This window comes from Schistocerca piceifrons, chromosome 9 (genome assembly GCF_021461385.2).
Source record: "Schistocerca piceifrons isolate TAMUIC-IGC-003096 chromosome 9, iqSchPice1.1, whole genome shotgun sequence".
Classification (NCBI taxonomy): Eukaryota; Metazoa; Arthropoda; class Insecta; order Orthoptera; family Acrididae; genus Schistocerca; species Schistocerca piceifrons.
In genome coordinates, this window is record NC_060146.1 from 129,331,501 (window position 1) to 129,346,711 (window position 15,211).

General features: G+C 45.6%; 1 protein-coding gene across 2 annotated transcripts in view; it reads left to right on the plus strand.

The window, feature by feature from the left end:
• The window catches only part of LOC124717040, an 859,980-nt gene that overhangs the window by 279,130 nt on the left and 565,639 nt on the right, over positions 1-15,211 (plus strand). Inside the window, exon 3 of one of the 2 annotated variants that reach the window (XM_047243697.1) lies at positions 12,392-12,485. In XM_047243697.1, the coding sequence (XP_047099653.1) occupies positions 12,392-12,485 (94 nt within the window). The remainder of the gene's footprint in view (positions 1-12,391; positions 12,486-15,211) is intronic. The other variant, XM_047243698.1, reaches the window with a different exon arrangement.

The following is a 15,211-nucleotide window of genomic DNA, read 5'->3' on the forward strand; positions in this document are numbered from 1 at the left end:
ACTAAGCTGTTTGCTCTAAATTTATTATAGTACAGCACTCAGGCATAAAGATTTTGTCAGAATGTTGTATGTTTCCATCAGTGTGCACATTACAGAGATGTGTGGAAGGCATACAAATAAAATCTGGGGTAAGTGACAATATGTTCCATCTTTTAAAGCAGGATCTGATACTATGGTGGTCTAGCAGTTCAGGCGCTCAGTCCGGAACCGCGCGACTGCTACGGTCGCAGGTTCGAATCCTGCCTCGGGCATGGATGTGTGTGATGTCCTTAGGTTAGTTAGGTTTAAGTAGTTCTAAGTTCTAGGCGACTGATGACCAGAGATGTTAAGTCCCATAATGCTCAGAGCCATTTGCCATTTTGATACTGTGCATATGTCACTGAAAAGCCTCTAACGGCAAATATACATATGACACCACTTCTGCGTTATTAGCCTTGAGGACTTGGGTTTTACACTCATATTTCTCCCGCTGTTTGGCAGTTGCTTGTCCCACTTAGAATAATATGAAGATGAAGGTCTTACTTGTGGCAACAGGCGACAATGACTAAGAGGTACATGTCTGTGCTTCTGATGTGTGAATCCATGTGTCTATATTCCGTTGATATCAACGTGGTAAGCTGCCGTTCTGTCCAACGTCACAAGTGTTTCTTCACGAATGTGATGTAACTTGCCGCTGTATTCATGGGTTATGTCCCAACTTGCGCTTATTTTAGAATCATTTTAGAAACATCTGTGTCTTCTGATATTACACAAACTCTTGGAAGCAAAGAAAATAATTCAAATATTTCGTAAATCACGTAGGAAATGGATGCAAAACAAACACTATGCTTACGACGCATCTGAAGTTCTCCTTTCTCGCCGCTTGGAGCGCTAGTGTCGCTCCAGCTGTCGAACGGTAAAGGTCGCGACTGTTGTTAGACTGTGGTGTGACAGTAGTCAGAGCAGTGGCTTGCTGCGAGCGGTCGCAGCTGTTGGCAGCCCTGGCGAGTCTGGGCTTCCCCCAGGTGAGCTAACGACTGGCGGCCCCTCCCTCTCAGGCAGAGGCAGAGGTCGGACGGACGCTCGAGGGGCCGGCAGGTAGGCAGTCGCCCCTCACGCACCTGCTTTGCTTTGCTTTTGTCCGGAGCCTTTCACTCTCGGCTGCATCTGCTCTCTCTACAGCCCAACCGTCAGAAGCTCCGCTCCACTTCTCTGCGTCACGGAGTTCAACACACGGACACCGAGGTTCATATGAGCAGTTGTCAGCGGGCTCACACCCATTCGCAGAGCTGAAGTCTCGTATGAGCAGCGCCTTCTCCCGCTTCTGACTACTTGGAGTGTGGCTGTTGGCTGTATCAACAGCAGCTGCAAGCAGCCAAATGCCGCCTGGAAAAATCTTTCTGGCGCGCCAACGCTGCCAGATTCGCACATACGCAGAGCATCCTGAGTTGTGAGAGGGATAGATAGTCTCCATGAAACGTGGGACTTAGGGAAAGCAGGAAAAGGTGTGGACAGGGCCTAATCAGTTACCGTTGGCTGCACAGTAAACACATACACTTTATTTAAGGAAATAATTTTTTTAAAACAATCATTTTTTAAAATAAAGAATTGACTGTAACACACACAGGTGCATTTCTGGATGAGGTGTAGAATATATTGCTTCCCCCCACTTATACCTCTCGAGGCGATCACGAATGTAAAATTAGAGAGATTCGAGCGCGCACGGAGGCTTTCTGGGAGTCGTTCTTCCCGCGAATCATACGCGAGTGGAACAGGAAAGGGAGTTAATGACAGTGGCACGTGAAGTGCCCTCCGCCACACACCGTTGGGTGAATTGCGCAGTATAAATGTAGATATAGATGATGGCTGAAGGCCTTATTAAGAAAGAATTCAAAATTATTTGTTGGCTGAGGGCCACAAGCAGTACTTCAGAACAATTAGCGGCTGAAGGCCTCAATTACAAATGAGGAAGACAATTACACGTTAGTAAATACCAAAATAATTTTAAAACAATAAAAATTGACTGTAATACAAGCTACACTGGCGGCTGAAGGCCTTATCAAGAAGAATTCAAATCATTTGTCGGCTGAAGGCCACAAGCAATAGAAATAATTTAAACAAAAGATTATTTTTAAACAATTGACACAATCAGACCCAATAAAGAAGGGAGTGATCCACAGACAGTGCTCCAAGGATCGACCTGAGAAAAAGTCCCTACAGCTGCGTAAGCGGTGAGACAGACAGTCAAGAGTTCTGCTCTCGTAACAGGATGGCAACCTAAACTAGGGACACTTTAAACGCCAAACAATCCTCTTACTAAAACCACCTAACGTGTGATAATCAGTACGACGATGGATTAATTCAAGTGATGGCGAAGTGACAGACACCACTGCGTCTTCAGAATCCGGTGCTTAAAACATCGGAAGGCAGAAGGAACCAGGAACCACTACAACCATGGTAGACAAAAGAAACCACAATCCACACCGCAATCAAGGAGGCTGTCGAACTGCACGTCATACCGATCAGCATCGGCAAGACGAGGAAAAGTACACTGCCGCAAAAGTACTCTAACCTCCAGAGCAGGTAACTGGGGCGTTAGCGGCCAATAGGCAGTTGCCGGTTGCAATTCACCAATAATAACACAAAATTCAAAACTAATAACAGGCAGGAGAAGACGACTAATAGATTCTGCCAACTCAACACGCTCAACTTGTTGCTGTTCATCTCAAAGCAACACTCGAGCAGCAGCGCACGAACAAACGGCATGATCACCAAATAGTGGAGGTTTCACTGCTGAGTTAATGTTCACTCAGCTCAAACGTCTTGGATCCGGGGGACGACGAGGTTGCCGCCCTCGCAACTGCAGCCCCTCGATCTGGCAATGCCTGGGTGCCACCAGCGGTCCCGCCATGTCCTTACGCTGCCGAACCTCTCTGCTACTCCGTCCCAACCGAACTACTCACACACCTCACCCAGAAAAACACCTCACATCCTTCCAAAGATAGTACGGGTACTAGATATCGATAAACGCTGCTGCTGCCACTCGTGGCCAGACAACGCTAGCAAACGTAGTGGCGCCAGTAGACAGAAGAAGAAAACGAGACGCCACTATCCCTATTACGCGATGTCAACCTACCAACAGCACCAACACAAGCCGCACACAGCTCACGCCATGTGTCCCATGTTTACGTTTCGTGATTCTGCTGTTTTCTCTTCGTTTACAGGTCTTACAACAAATTGAAAAACAGAGAGAGAGGTGAGGCGGGGGGGGGGGGGAGGAGGGAGGAGGGGAGGTGATATGTGATATGTATACGTGAATATGATAAACCTCTTCCCTCAAAAATATCTCTCTCTTTCATACCTCCTCTGTGTTACCACAGATGACGTGTCAGTGATCACATTTGTGCTAAGATTGCGGTACACACGAGCTGCCTCTTTGCTTCCACCGCCCTGAGTGGAGTGCGTAAGTTCTAACAAATGTTCACAAACCTGCAGTCTTCTATAGTTGTTGTCCCCTGTGCAGAAAACAGCACGTAGGTCGTGATTCCGTTATGTTGAGGCTGTAACAAATTCTTAGCGAGTAACTGTTGTTTTAGAAATAAATTTCCAATCATCTTGTTGATACAGGTTGCGACTCGCTTTTAATTAGACTACACAATTACATTCCTGTTTTAGATTCCCAAATGATTTCTATTCTTCTATAAATTAATGAGCTGCATATTTCCGTAAATTAGTATCACACTGTTCTCAACTATATGTCAGAATAACCATACTATGCTAATAAAGTTCTAACTAATACTGACTGTGGCAAACTATATGTCTGTCTTCCGACACTACCAAACCAGCTCTCCAGCTCTGATCTTACAGCCGAACCACTTCGCCCACCATCCAAGTTAGGCGCGGTCCGAAGAACACCGAGCCCGCATCTCGTGGTCGTGCGGTAGCGTTCTCGCTTCCCACGCCCGGGTTCGATTCCCGGCGGGGTCAGGGATTTTCTCTGCCTCGTGATGGCTGGGTGTTGTGTGCTGTCCTTAGGTTAGTTAGGTTTAAGTAGTTCTAAGTTCTAGGGGACTGATGACCATGGATGTTAAGTCCCATAGTGCTCAGAGCCCTCGAAGATCACCGAAGTGCTCCGTCTGCCTTTTCGTCTAGCAGTTGTTTAATATTCTGCTGGTTATTAGTATTAGTGAAATAATATAACGATATCACGCTATTGAGAGATGCTTTTTTCCTGAAATACAAGTAAATATGAGGTTTAGTTTTTCTAATATTAATAAGAGAAGTTTATCATTCTGACGCACAACTTCGGTACGCAGCAGCCAATCGCGGAGAAGAACCACAATTTAGGCGGTGTTTCCCACGATACCCGTCCCGAACGAAGCATCTGTCATCTGTACCTCACACCACATAACGTAGTCTCACCACTTCTGTGGTGTCACCGCCAGACACCACACTTGCTAGGTGGTAGCTTAAATCGGCCGCGGTCCATTTGGTACCTGTCGGACCCGCGTGTCGCCACTGTGTGATCGCAGACCGAGCGCCACCACAAGGCAGGTCTCGGGATACGGACGAGCACTCGCCCCAGTTGTACGACGACATTGCTAGCGACTATACGGACGAAGCCTTTCCTCTCATTTGCCGAGAGACAGTTAGAATAGGCTTCAGCTAAGTCCATAGCTACGACCTAGCAAGGCGCCATTAGCCTTACCTAGTTTGAGAGTTATCGTATAAATGTCTCAACAAGAAGAACGTTGTAAACCAACAAAGATTAAAAGTTAAGTATAAAGCCGCTACGTACTTTTCTTGCTACCATTCAATAGTTACCCTGTTCCAGACTTGACGCCAGTCGGCGTGTGTGTACGCGTGCCTTTCTTTCGGCTACCCGTCACTGTGGACTGGCTGCCTTAGCAGTCCACATCAACTTCTGCCTTCTTAACTGCCCTTAGCAGAGTTTCTGAATATGATGGCTGCAAAGCCAGAAATGTTACACTCTCAAGTAAAATGAAGACAAAAAAATGGATTTCTTTAGCTGGGTACTATCAGATGTATTAAAATAGATTCACATAATCACGGCAGACCAAATATGTTATTAGTTTCCGTTTTCTGACTTTATTTTATTTCCACATTATTAGCAATCAAACATGAACCGTCTTGCAGAAAAATGAAGTTATTTTTGTCGTTTTGCCGAACAAATTTGTCTCTTATTAATGATTTCCGCAGGGGAAGTCAATTCACTTAAAACGAAGTGTACCATTCCGCATTATACGCTAGTTTCAACTCTATGCTCAATCTGAAGTCCAGATTTTCATTTTATGGCACGTATGGCATTATGCCATAACAAAAAATCAAACGTGAGATTATACACTCCTGGAAATTGAAATAAGAACACCGTGAATTCATTGTCCCAGGAAGGGGAAACTTTATTGACACATTCCTGGCGTCAGATACATCACATGATCACACTGACAGAACCACAGGCACATAGACACAGGCAACAGAGCATGCACAATGTCAGCACTAGTACAGTGTATATCCACCTTTCGCAGCAATGCAGGCTGCTATTCTCCCATGGAGACGATCGTAGAGATGCTGGATGTAGTCCTGTGGAACGGCTTGCCATGCCATTTCCACCTGGCGCCTCAGTTGGACCAGCGTTCGTGCTGGACGTACAGACCGCGTGAGACGACGCTTCATCCAGTCCCAAACATGCTCAATGGGGGACAGATCCGGAGATCTTGCTGGCCAGGGTAGTTGACTTACACCTTCTAGAGCTCGTTGGGTGGCACGGGATACAGGCGGACGTGCATTGTCCTGTTGGAACAGCAAGTTCCCTTGCCGGTCTAGGAATGGTAGAACGATGGGTTCGATGACGGTTTGGATGTACCGTGCACTATTCAGTGTCCCCTCGACGATCACCAGTGGTGTACGGCCAGTGTAGGAGATCGCTCCCCACACCATGATGCCGGGTGTTGGCCCTGTGTGCCTCGGTCGTATGCAGTCCTGATTGTGGCGCTCACCTGCACGGCGCCAAACACGCATACGACCATCATTGGCACCAAGGCAGAAGCGACTCTCATCGCTGAAGACGACACGTCTCCATTCGTCCCTCCATTCACGCCTGTCGCGACACCACTGGAGGCGGGCTGCACGATGTTGGGGCGTGAGCGGAAGACGGCCTAACGGTGTGCGGGACCGTAGCCCAGCTTCATGGAGACGGTTGCGAATGGTCCTCGCCGATACCCCAGGAGCAACAGAGTCCCTAATTTGCTGGGAAGTGGCGGTGCGGTCCCCTACGGCACTGCGTAGGATCCTACGGTCTTGGTGTGCATCCGTGCGTCGCTGCGGTCCGGTCCCAGGTCGACGGGCACGTGCACCTTCCGCCGACCACTGGTGACAACATCGATGTACTGTGGAGACCTCACGCCCCACGTGTTGAGCAATTCGGCGGTACGTCCACCCGGCCTCCCGCATGCCCACTATACGCCCTCGCTCAAAGTCCGTCAACTGCACATACGGTTCACGTCCACGCTGTCGCGGCATGCTACCAGTGTTAAAGACTGCGATGGAGCTCCGTATGCCACGGCAAACTGGCTGACACTGACGGCGGCGGTGCCCAAATGCTGCGCAGCTAGCGCCATTCGACGGCCAACACCGCGGCTCCTGGTGTGTCCGCTGTGCCGTGCGTGTGATCATTGCTTGTACAGCCCTCTCGCAGTGTCCGGAGCAAGTATGGTGGGTCCGACACACCGGTGTCAATGTGTTCTTTTTTCCATTTCCAGGAGTGTACAATACTGCCGCTCCAACAAAATTGGCATCCCGAAAACCACACTGAAAAGATTATTGCCGGGTATTTCAGTGTGAATCTAGATATACGAATGTGCACTTTACACGTTTTAGTATGGTTTACAAAATTCCGATGCTCTTAGCGTGTTCGAATCCTGCCTCGGGCATGGATGTGTGTGATGTCCTTAGGTTAATTAGGTTTAAGTAGTTCTAAGTTCTAGGGGACTGATGACCTCAACAGTTAAGTCCCATAGTGCTCAGAGACATTTGAACCATTTTTTTAGCGTGTTCTCTTATGTCCTGTTTCTTTTACGACGTAATTTGAGATCTCTTAATACTATATACTTACAGACATACGTAAATGTTCAATTGAAGATGAGTACAGAGGCAAATTTGGCCAGTAATGCCGAATAAAATATTTTGTTTCAAATATATTCGAAGCTTCAGTATAATTTTACAAATCTACCTTCCCTGAAACTCCAAATATTTCGATTACAAGACATCTTTCAACGCTTGCCTGGTACCTCTTCTAGGCTTGGCGTTATTTCTTAATTTGTGCTGTTTACATCTTTAATTTACAGAATGTCATTCCTTGGCAAATTTTAGATTGGTAGCAAACAGTATTTTATCATTGTAACTTCCCACATGGCTTTATATTTGTTCCTACACAGTTTGAAATAGTCTGGTGTATGCAAACAATAGATTTTTTTCATATTGCAAGAAATTTGTATTCTTTCTCTCTAGCTTTTTGCAGTGCTGTGTAGAAGTAAATGTCATTGGAATACTACATAACAGTATTGCAGGGTACAAAAAAAGACCTGTGTTAGTCACCACGTAGCAAAATATTTGGATCTTTGAGCTGTAGAGTCTGGTTTTGAAAAGAATATTATGCCATCAACTGCTTCCTTATGTCACATTCCTTATCTGGATAGAATATGATAAAACAGTTGTCCTCGTGTTCTTGCGGTAGCGTTCCCGCTTCCCGCGCACGGGGTCCCCATTACGGTCGGAGGAAGACAATGAAAAACCAACTCCGCTACGACCTTGCCTAATCGGCGGTGCGGATCTCCCGCATAGTTCCCTACGCTCCACGGAGTATGGGACCTCCTCATCATCACATTCAATTACTCAACTCGTACTCTCTGAACAACATGCCGCGGTCCTGCACGTGGTCACGTGATCCCGCAGTACGCACGAAATTCCAAATGTGGCGAGAACCGTAATGAGGAGAGCGAACACAGTGAATGACCTCCCGGCGTCATCGTAGCTGCGCATGCGCAGTAACGCCTGTTTTCTGGCGTTCTCTGACAACTGCTCCAATGAGCCCTACTTTTACACCAGTAATGCAGTCGTGAATCGGAAGACTGTTTTGAACGGCACAGTCTGCTTTACTAGACAAAGGGTTGGTGAGGCAAATGCTTCGACAGTGCCGCGATCAATTCTGTATTTATTTCTGCTGTTGCTGTCGTCCATTTTATAGTTTTCACGTTCCGGACTACATCGCACGTCCAAGGGGCCCATCTGATGGTGAATTTACTATGGCACTTTTGACAATTTTACACAGGATCTGAAAGGACGACGCATACATGCAGTTATTTTAGATAATTCGTGTAGGCGTAGTTATACATTTCTGACTTGTCAGTCTGGGCAGTCTGCAATGTATATTAATGGAGGAAACCATGACAAACAAAGGTCGCGAAAAAATCAGTTTATTGCATAATCGGTTTCGACAGAGCTATGCTGTTTAATTCAAAAGCATAAGATCCGATGACAACAGTGTAGCTGTGTCGAAACTGGTCATCAAATAAAATGTTTTTTTAGGGATCTTAGCTTGTGAAGGTTTCTTCAGTTGCCAGTTCATGTAGTGTTATAACCGGCTTTTTTGCTTTCTTGTCCTGAACCATATAGTTTCCTGTGCTGTCCTTCTTGTAAGGCACTTGGACACAATAGGGGTGCTACCTTGTAACTTGATTATGGTTACAGTCGATAGTAGTAGGACAAAGTTTGTACCACCCCACGTTGCACTGCTGCCAGATTTATTCAAGATGGCGGATCCAAGATGGTGGCGATAGATGTGGCAACTTCACAATGACATCATGGTGGGAAGTTTAAATTTTGGCGGGAAAATAGGTAAATTGGGCTACATCCACTAACCTAACACCCTCCCCTCCCCCATCTCGCCACCTATCTCAGAAAATGGCGGGAACTTCAAATCCCAGCAGGACAATGCAACGGATCATGCCTACCTCCACTAACCTAATAAAACTGCAAGAAAAATAGGTCACTTGGGATACCTCCACTGACCTGTCATCCGACAGCCACCTCTTCCTAGGAAATAGTGGGGAAAGGACTCAGCCTGTACTGAGCTCTTGGATAGGAGGGACTGTACTTTATTTATTTTGGAACAATTTATTTAGGAACGGATTTGACATAGTGTATTTATTACACTGATGCAAAACACTCGCCCTGACGGACTTGGGGTCACAATACACAGCATACAGACCTGCAGACTACTCGTAAATCACCGAAATAATGTAGTACACGGATTTACAGACATGTAAACAACTTGAAATTACAGAAATAATGCAGTACACTAATGTGCAGACACGAAAACAGCTCGTAAATTACCGAAATAATGCATTGCAGAGCCCACAGACCTGCAAACTACTCGTAAATTATCAAAATAACGAATGTAAATGGCTCTACAATCACGCTCGCTAATTGTAAACTGTCGAAATAATGCAGTACAGGGATGTACAGACACGCAAACAACTCGTAAATTATCAAAAAATAGTGCATATAAAAGGGTCTGCAAACACACACACAACGTTTAACAGCCAAAAATAATGCTCTGCACAAACATTCAGTGCACGTAAAAATACTTTCGAACTATTGTCAACTGTCATGCATCAGCGAACTGTTCCAACATGCTCATGTGCCGCTGCAAGCCACTGCTGGACAGGCGCTTTTCAGGGCCAGCCAGATGCAAGCAGCACCAGAGCTCCAGCCATTGCTCTCACGCTGCTGCCACTTAAAGCAAACAGGTGAAAGTCACGTCTGTTTTCGGGTAGACAGAGTTCTTCAAGTGTTATACTGACATCACATGTCTATGTCTCTGGATGTGCATGTGGTCACGTAACCACCGTGTCAGGTGCAATGACGTATAGCTGTGAGCCCAATTCCAAAAGAGATGTTTACATAGCGGCTCACCCTAGCAGATGCAGCTAAATGGTTCTCAACGTTATACTGATGTCACAGGTCGAGCTATAGAAATCTGTTCCAATGTGTCCCAGAATAGCTCAGGGTGCATTGTTCCTAGCAATACTAATGGGACATGGGAGCTGCATCTAGCCACGCACATGTTTATCTGCCAAGCGTGGCTAACACATCAACACATCATCACAAAATGTTCGTGTAGCGAATCACCATCGCAGGTGCATCTAAAAGGTTCTAAATGTTATAGTGATGTCACATGGCTATGTAAATAAGAGCCAAGTCGATCTCTCGGAAATTGTAAAGTGTTGCAGAAATAGTTAACAGTCGCTTTTGTAGGAGCTTTTGTGATGACTCAGTTTGTCCACATGGAAATTCTTGCCATACCAGAATAACGCCAAATGCATTCCTCCCGAGGGTCCTAACATGGCACCCCATCCATCATGTGTTACCCTTGCTGGAAATCGTTAACTCCTCTTTCAACGAACATCTGCAAAATGCAAACGCTCTCACCGCTATGTAGAGGCTCCTACATCCTAGCACAAAACATGTCTTGTGAATGAAGGGAACATTATGATTGTCTCTTACTGAACTTAACAGTCAAATTACTGATGCCACCTGTGTGGAAGAAACTGTCCACCTTTTTTTTTTTTTTTCTTTCTACAGATGAGACTTTCAGCGGTGAAACTATTTTATACAGATCGCCATATTGCACTGTCAATTAAACCCTACAAAACTGACCTACAGATCGTCAAATACGGAAAACTCTTACACAATTACAGTGCTCTGCCACTGAGGATGGAAGATTGAGTGATAGAGCATGAAACCGATCTCCAAATTAACAATATATCACCCTGCACTGAGTCGATGTAGTACACATACAATTCATATCCTGTGCCATAAAAAAATCGTCCCTTTTGCATCATTCATATAGCTATCAACTGACGGACACTCTTACATATTCCGCAAAGACAGACAGCATCATATACACTCCTCACAGCACAACATATTTTCCCACAGCTGACGGTCACAAGTCATCCATTTCCGATACATGACCAGAGCACCCTCAGTGGACCGAAGTCGCTCTACAAACTGTTGTACAAACACAGGCTCGTTTCCCCTTGGCACAAAGGCAACATCATTTCTGGTCCCGACCTGCTTGCTTGCTTGGTTTCTACACCAATCTCCAGACTCTGGGACTAGAAGAAAACATGTATTTTCACATGGTTTGCCAGAATATTATACCATATACACGATACTTCTTGATATCAAGCACACAGCAATATTGCTTGCAAAGCAGTATCATTTGTGCAATATAATTCTGAAGATTTAGACTGGAAATAATTCTCTGGAAACCCAAAACTTTAGCGAGGTGGAGCGTGCTGCAAACCACTGTGTAAATAGAAACTTATCCCGTCATAGAAACTCGAAAAAAATAGAGGAAACTGATATTTCCAGTCATGAATACCGATTTCGATGATGTAACAGATTCCAAATCAACCCTATAATTTTCGAAGTCAGCTAATGTTTTTGTCATGTCTAGAGAACCGGAAAATATGTCTTCCACCTGTCTTTCACCTGCTAGATGCGCACACCACAATTGATGTTCTCTCAACTAAATAAAGATGGGAAATGTGAAGAAGCAGTCAATCAGACAATTTACATGAGAGAGAATAATGGTTCAGTGCAAACACATGTCCATATTGAATCTTCTCAAATTTCCACGTGGTCACGAAAGCTGTCCAAAACATAGTAAGTATTAATTTGCTATTCGGCTGTCTAGAGGATGACATGGTTATTTCAGCTACATTCCTGCTCCCCAACAGGCCTCTCCATTCGGAGAGCTCGTACCGTGAGCTGGAAGTGTGAATCATTCCCGCCACAGGTCACTGGCGCTGCATGCCAAGCAGCAAGAGGTGTTGGTCCAGATTGCTATACACACCAACAATGTCGGCTGCAATGTCGTATATCCAAACTACACTGTTGAGTCCACAGTGATTTAAACCACCATACATATGGATGGGAATGGGCTAAAAAGAAACCTTCTGGTTAGGCAATAATATGACACAAACTCGCAAGAATACACACCAAAATTATTGCTGTTTTCATTTTCTATTTACATACCTACCCAACAGAATGCAGCACACTATATTTTTGGATAGTTTGCTACATTTTACCAGTGAACTTGTTCCTCACACAAAAGTTGTGGTTTGTATGCTTTTCCAGTAGTCATTAATGGTAAGGTAACGTATCAAGATGGAGGAAATACTTGTTGCACTGTGTAAATCAAGTTACATGAACCTATTGTAACAATATCTGTACGATATTTGCTAACACTGATCAGCTGGCACTTTAAACGTGATTTCCCTTTGCCAACTTTTTTCTCTGATGCTCGGGTTTCCGTGTTTCTTTCCAGAAGAATGCCCAGCTGATACAACAGCAGCAGCAGCAGCCTCTGTCACCGGCCAGCCCAGGGAGTCCCCCACCACCGCTGCCACCCAGAGCGCCAGGTAAGCCAACCTCTGAAAGCTAAAGTTACCTGCAGGGGAGCAGTCACTGGGTGGCTTGAAAGATTCGTGGTGAAGCAGTTTGCCGTTTGCCCGCTTCACAGTAGCTCTGTCATCTAGCTCTACCACTTGTTACACGTATTCTTAGATGGTGACAATTATTGAACTATATGAAATAAAATCGTCATAATTTCTCAATAATTTGCGTTAGGACGTTCCAACTGTACGTTTGGCCGCGGGGCATGATGGGAATTAGTATGCACGTGTATGGGTTGGCTTAGCAATAAAGTCGACAAGCATTTGGACGGGTTCGTCAATAAATTGGCGCATTTGGGGGAATGATAATACGCAATTCGCCATCGAGAAGTCTCTTCATCCTTAATGGGTGAGTATGTGGCGTGCAATGTCCAGACGCAGAATAATCAGTGCGATGTTCCTTGATGGCACGGTGACTACCGAACGTTACATGAAGGTTTTGGAAGATGATTTCATCCCCATTCTCCAAAGTAACCTTGATTTCGCCGAGATGTGGTTCATACAAGACGGAGCTACATCCTGTCGAAGCAGGACAGTTTTTGGTACCCTGGTAAGCACTTTGGGGACCGCGTTCTGTCTCTGGGATAGCCAGAGGCCACTGGCATGATCCTCGATTGTCCGCCATACTATCCGCATCCGAACACTTGCGACTCATTTTTGTGGGGCTATATTAAAGACAAGCTGTACAGCAATAACTATTTCTGAGCTGAAAACAGCCATTCAGGAAGTCTTCGAGAGTATCGATGTTCCGACACTTCAGCGGGACATGCAGAATTTCGTCTGCGCCACATCATCACCAATGATGGCAGGCATCTCGAACAGGTCATAACCTAAATCCGAATATCTGTAGTGACGTTTGCATGTTGAACAGAGTGTGTGCATGCCGCAGTTTTGCCGCAGTTTGTGAATAATTTACGTTTTTTTTCCATATTGTTCAATAACTGTCATGCTGTAAGTGCATTTATCAGTCTTGTAAATATACTTCCCCATACCTCCTGTAAGAAGCTAGCTAGCTCAAAAGGGGAAGCACAGCCTTGTATGCTGCACACGTTCATCCTGTCATTGTGCTTTGATTACAGGATACACAAGCACAATCGAAAATCGTTCTGCACATACCAGACAGCCATGAGTGGCGATCCACTCATGAAAGAATACAACTCGTTCACAATAATGAAACTCTCTGGCAGATTAAAACTTAGTGCCAGATAGAGTCCCGAACTGGGAACCTTCGCCTTTCCCAAGCAAGTACTCTACCGACTCAGCAACCCAAGTACGACTCACGACCCGTCCTCACAGCTTTACTTCCACCAGTACCTCATCTATCACCTTCCAAACTTCACAGAAGCTCTTTTTCGAAAATTGCGGGATTAGCACTCGTGGAAAAATGGATAATGCAGAGACATGGCTTAGCCGCAGCCTGGAGAATGTTCTCCCCGGAGTAAATTTTTTGTTCTCTACTGGAGTTTGCACAGATATGAAAACTTCGTGGCAGATTAAAACCGTGTTTCAGGCCGAGATTCAACTCGGGACCCTTGCCTTTCGAGGGTAAGTCTCTACCGACTATGCCACAATAGCAACCAAGCCATCGAAATTACCAGGTTTTACTCTGCCAGGAAGTGTCAAATCACCGAACATTTAGTTGCAGAGTGAAAAATTCATTCTGCCCCACAACAGCGTCCACGTCGTGAAGCCTTTGATTTCTACCAGAGGAAGCAACAGAAGAAAGGTCAGGCGTACTGCTGCCCCCCTGGGCCAGCATCTGTGGCGTGGTCTATGTAGTGAGCAACCATTCGCCTGGTTGACGGCGTGCCACAGCATGTCCGCAGAACTGGTGTAACAAGGGTGGCGATTCATGCATCCTACCAGGCGACACTGTCCCGTTGATCCACGGTGTAATTTCGATGAATCTGCGCCCATTCCAGTCGTAACTGGTGATGTCACCGGGTCAACATGGGAACACGTGTCGTGTTCATCTACTGTGGAGCTCCATGTCTACTGTCTGCTGAACGGCGTGCTTCCAAACACAGCACTGTACTCCGTCATCAGGTCTGCCACAGATCGCCTCCTATCGTGATATACAGAAGCAGCCTATCGTGATCTACAGTACGGACAAGCCTACAAATTCACTATCCTTCAACCACTTTCCAGTTGCTCATGACAGCTATGGCGTCCATACTGGGAGCGAGGGGGGGGGGGGGGGGGGGGGGGGGGAGGGGGGGGGGGAAGGGGGGGCGCGGAAGCGGTAGGGGGTAGGCGATAGTGGAGTGCAAGAGGTTCCCCCTATCTCTTAGGGAAAGGAAAACATATAGTGTAGTTAAGTGTTTTTCTTTCAAGAAACTGATTTAAAAGTCGGTATTATGCAGATTTTTAATAATTACGGAAGGAACATTTTATGACTACTTAAAAGTCGCCAATCGTCTTTTTTATTTACACATCAAGTTCCGTAGGACCAAATTGAGGAGCAAATCTCCAAGGTCATGGAACGTGTCAGTACATGAAATTACAACATAAAAGTTATAACAGATAAAAATAATATGTTTATGAACCCGAAATAAGTCAAGCCGTAAGTTTAAGTAAACGCAATCAACAATAAAACAAGAATCAGCTTAATTTTTCAAGGAACTCCTCGACAAAATAGGAGGAGTGACCCATGAGGAAAGTCTTCAGTTCTGATTTGAAAGTGCGTGGACTAC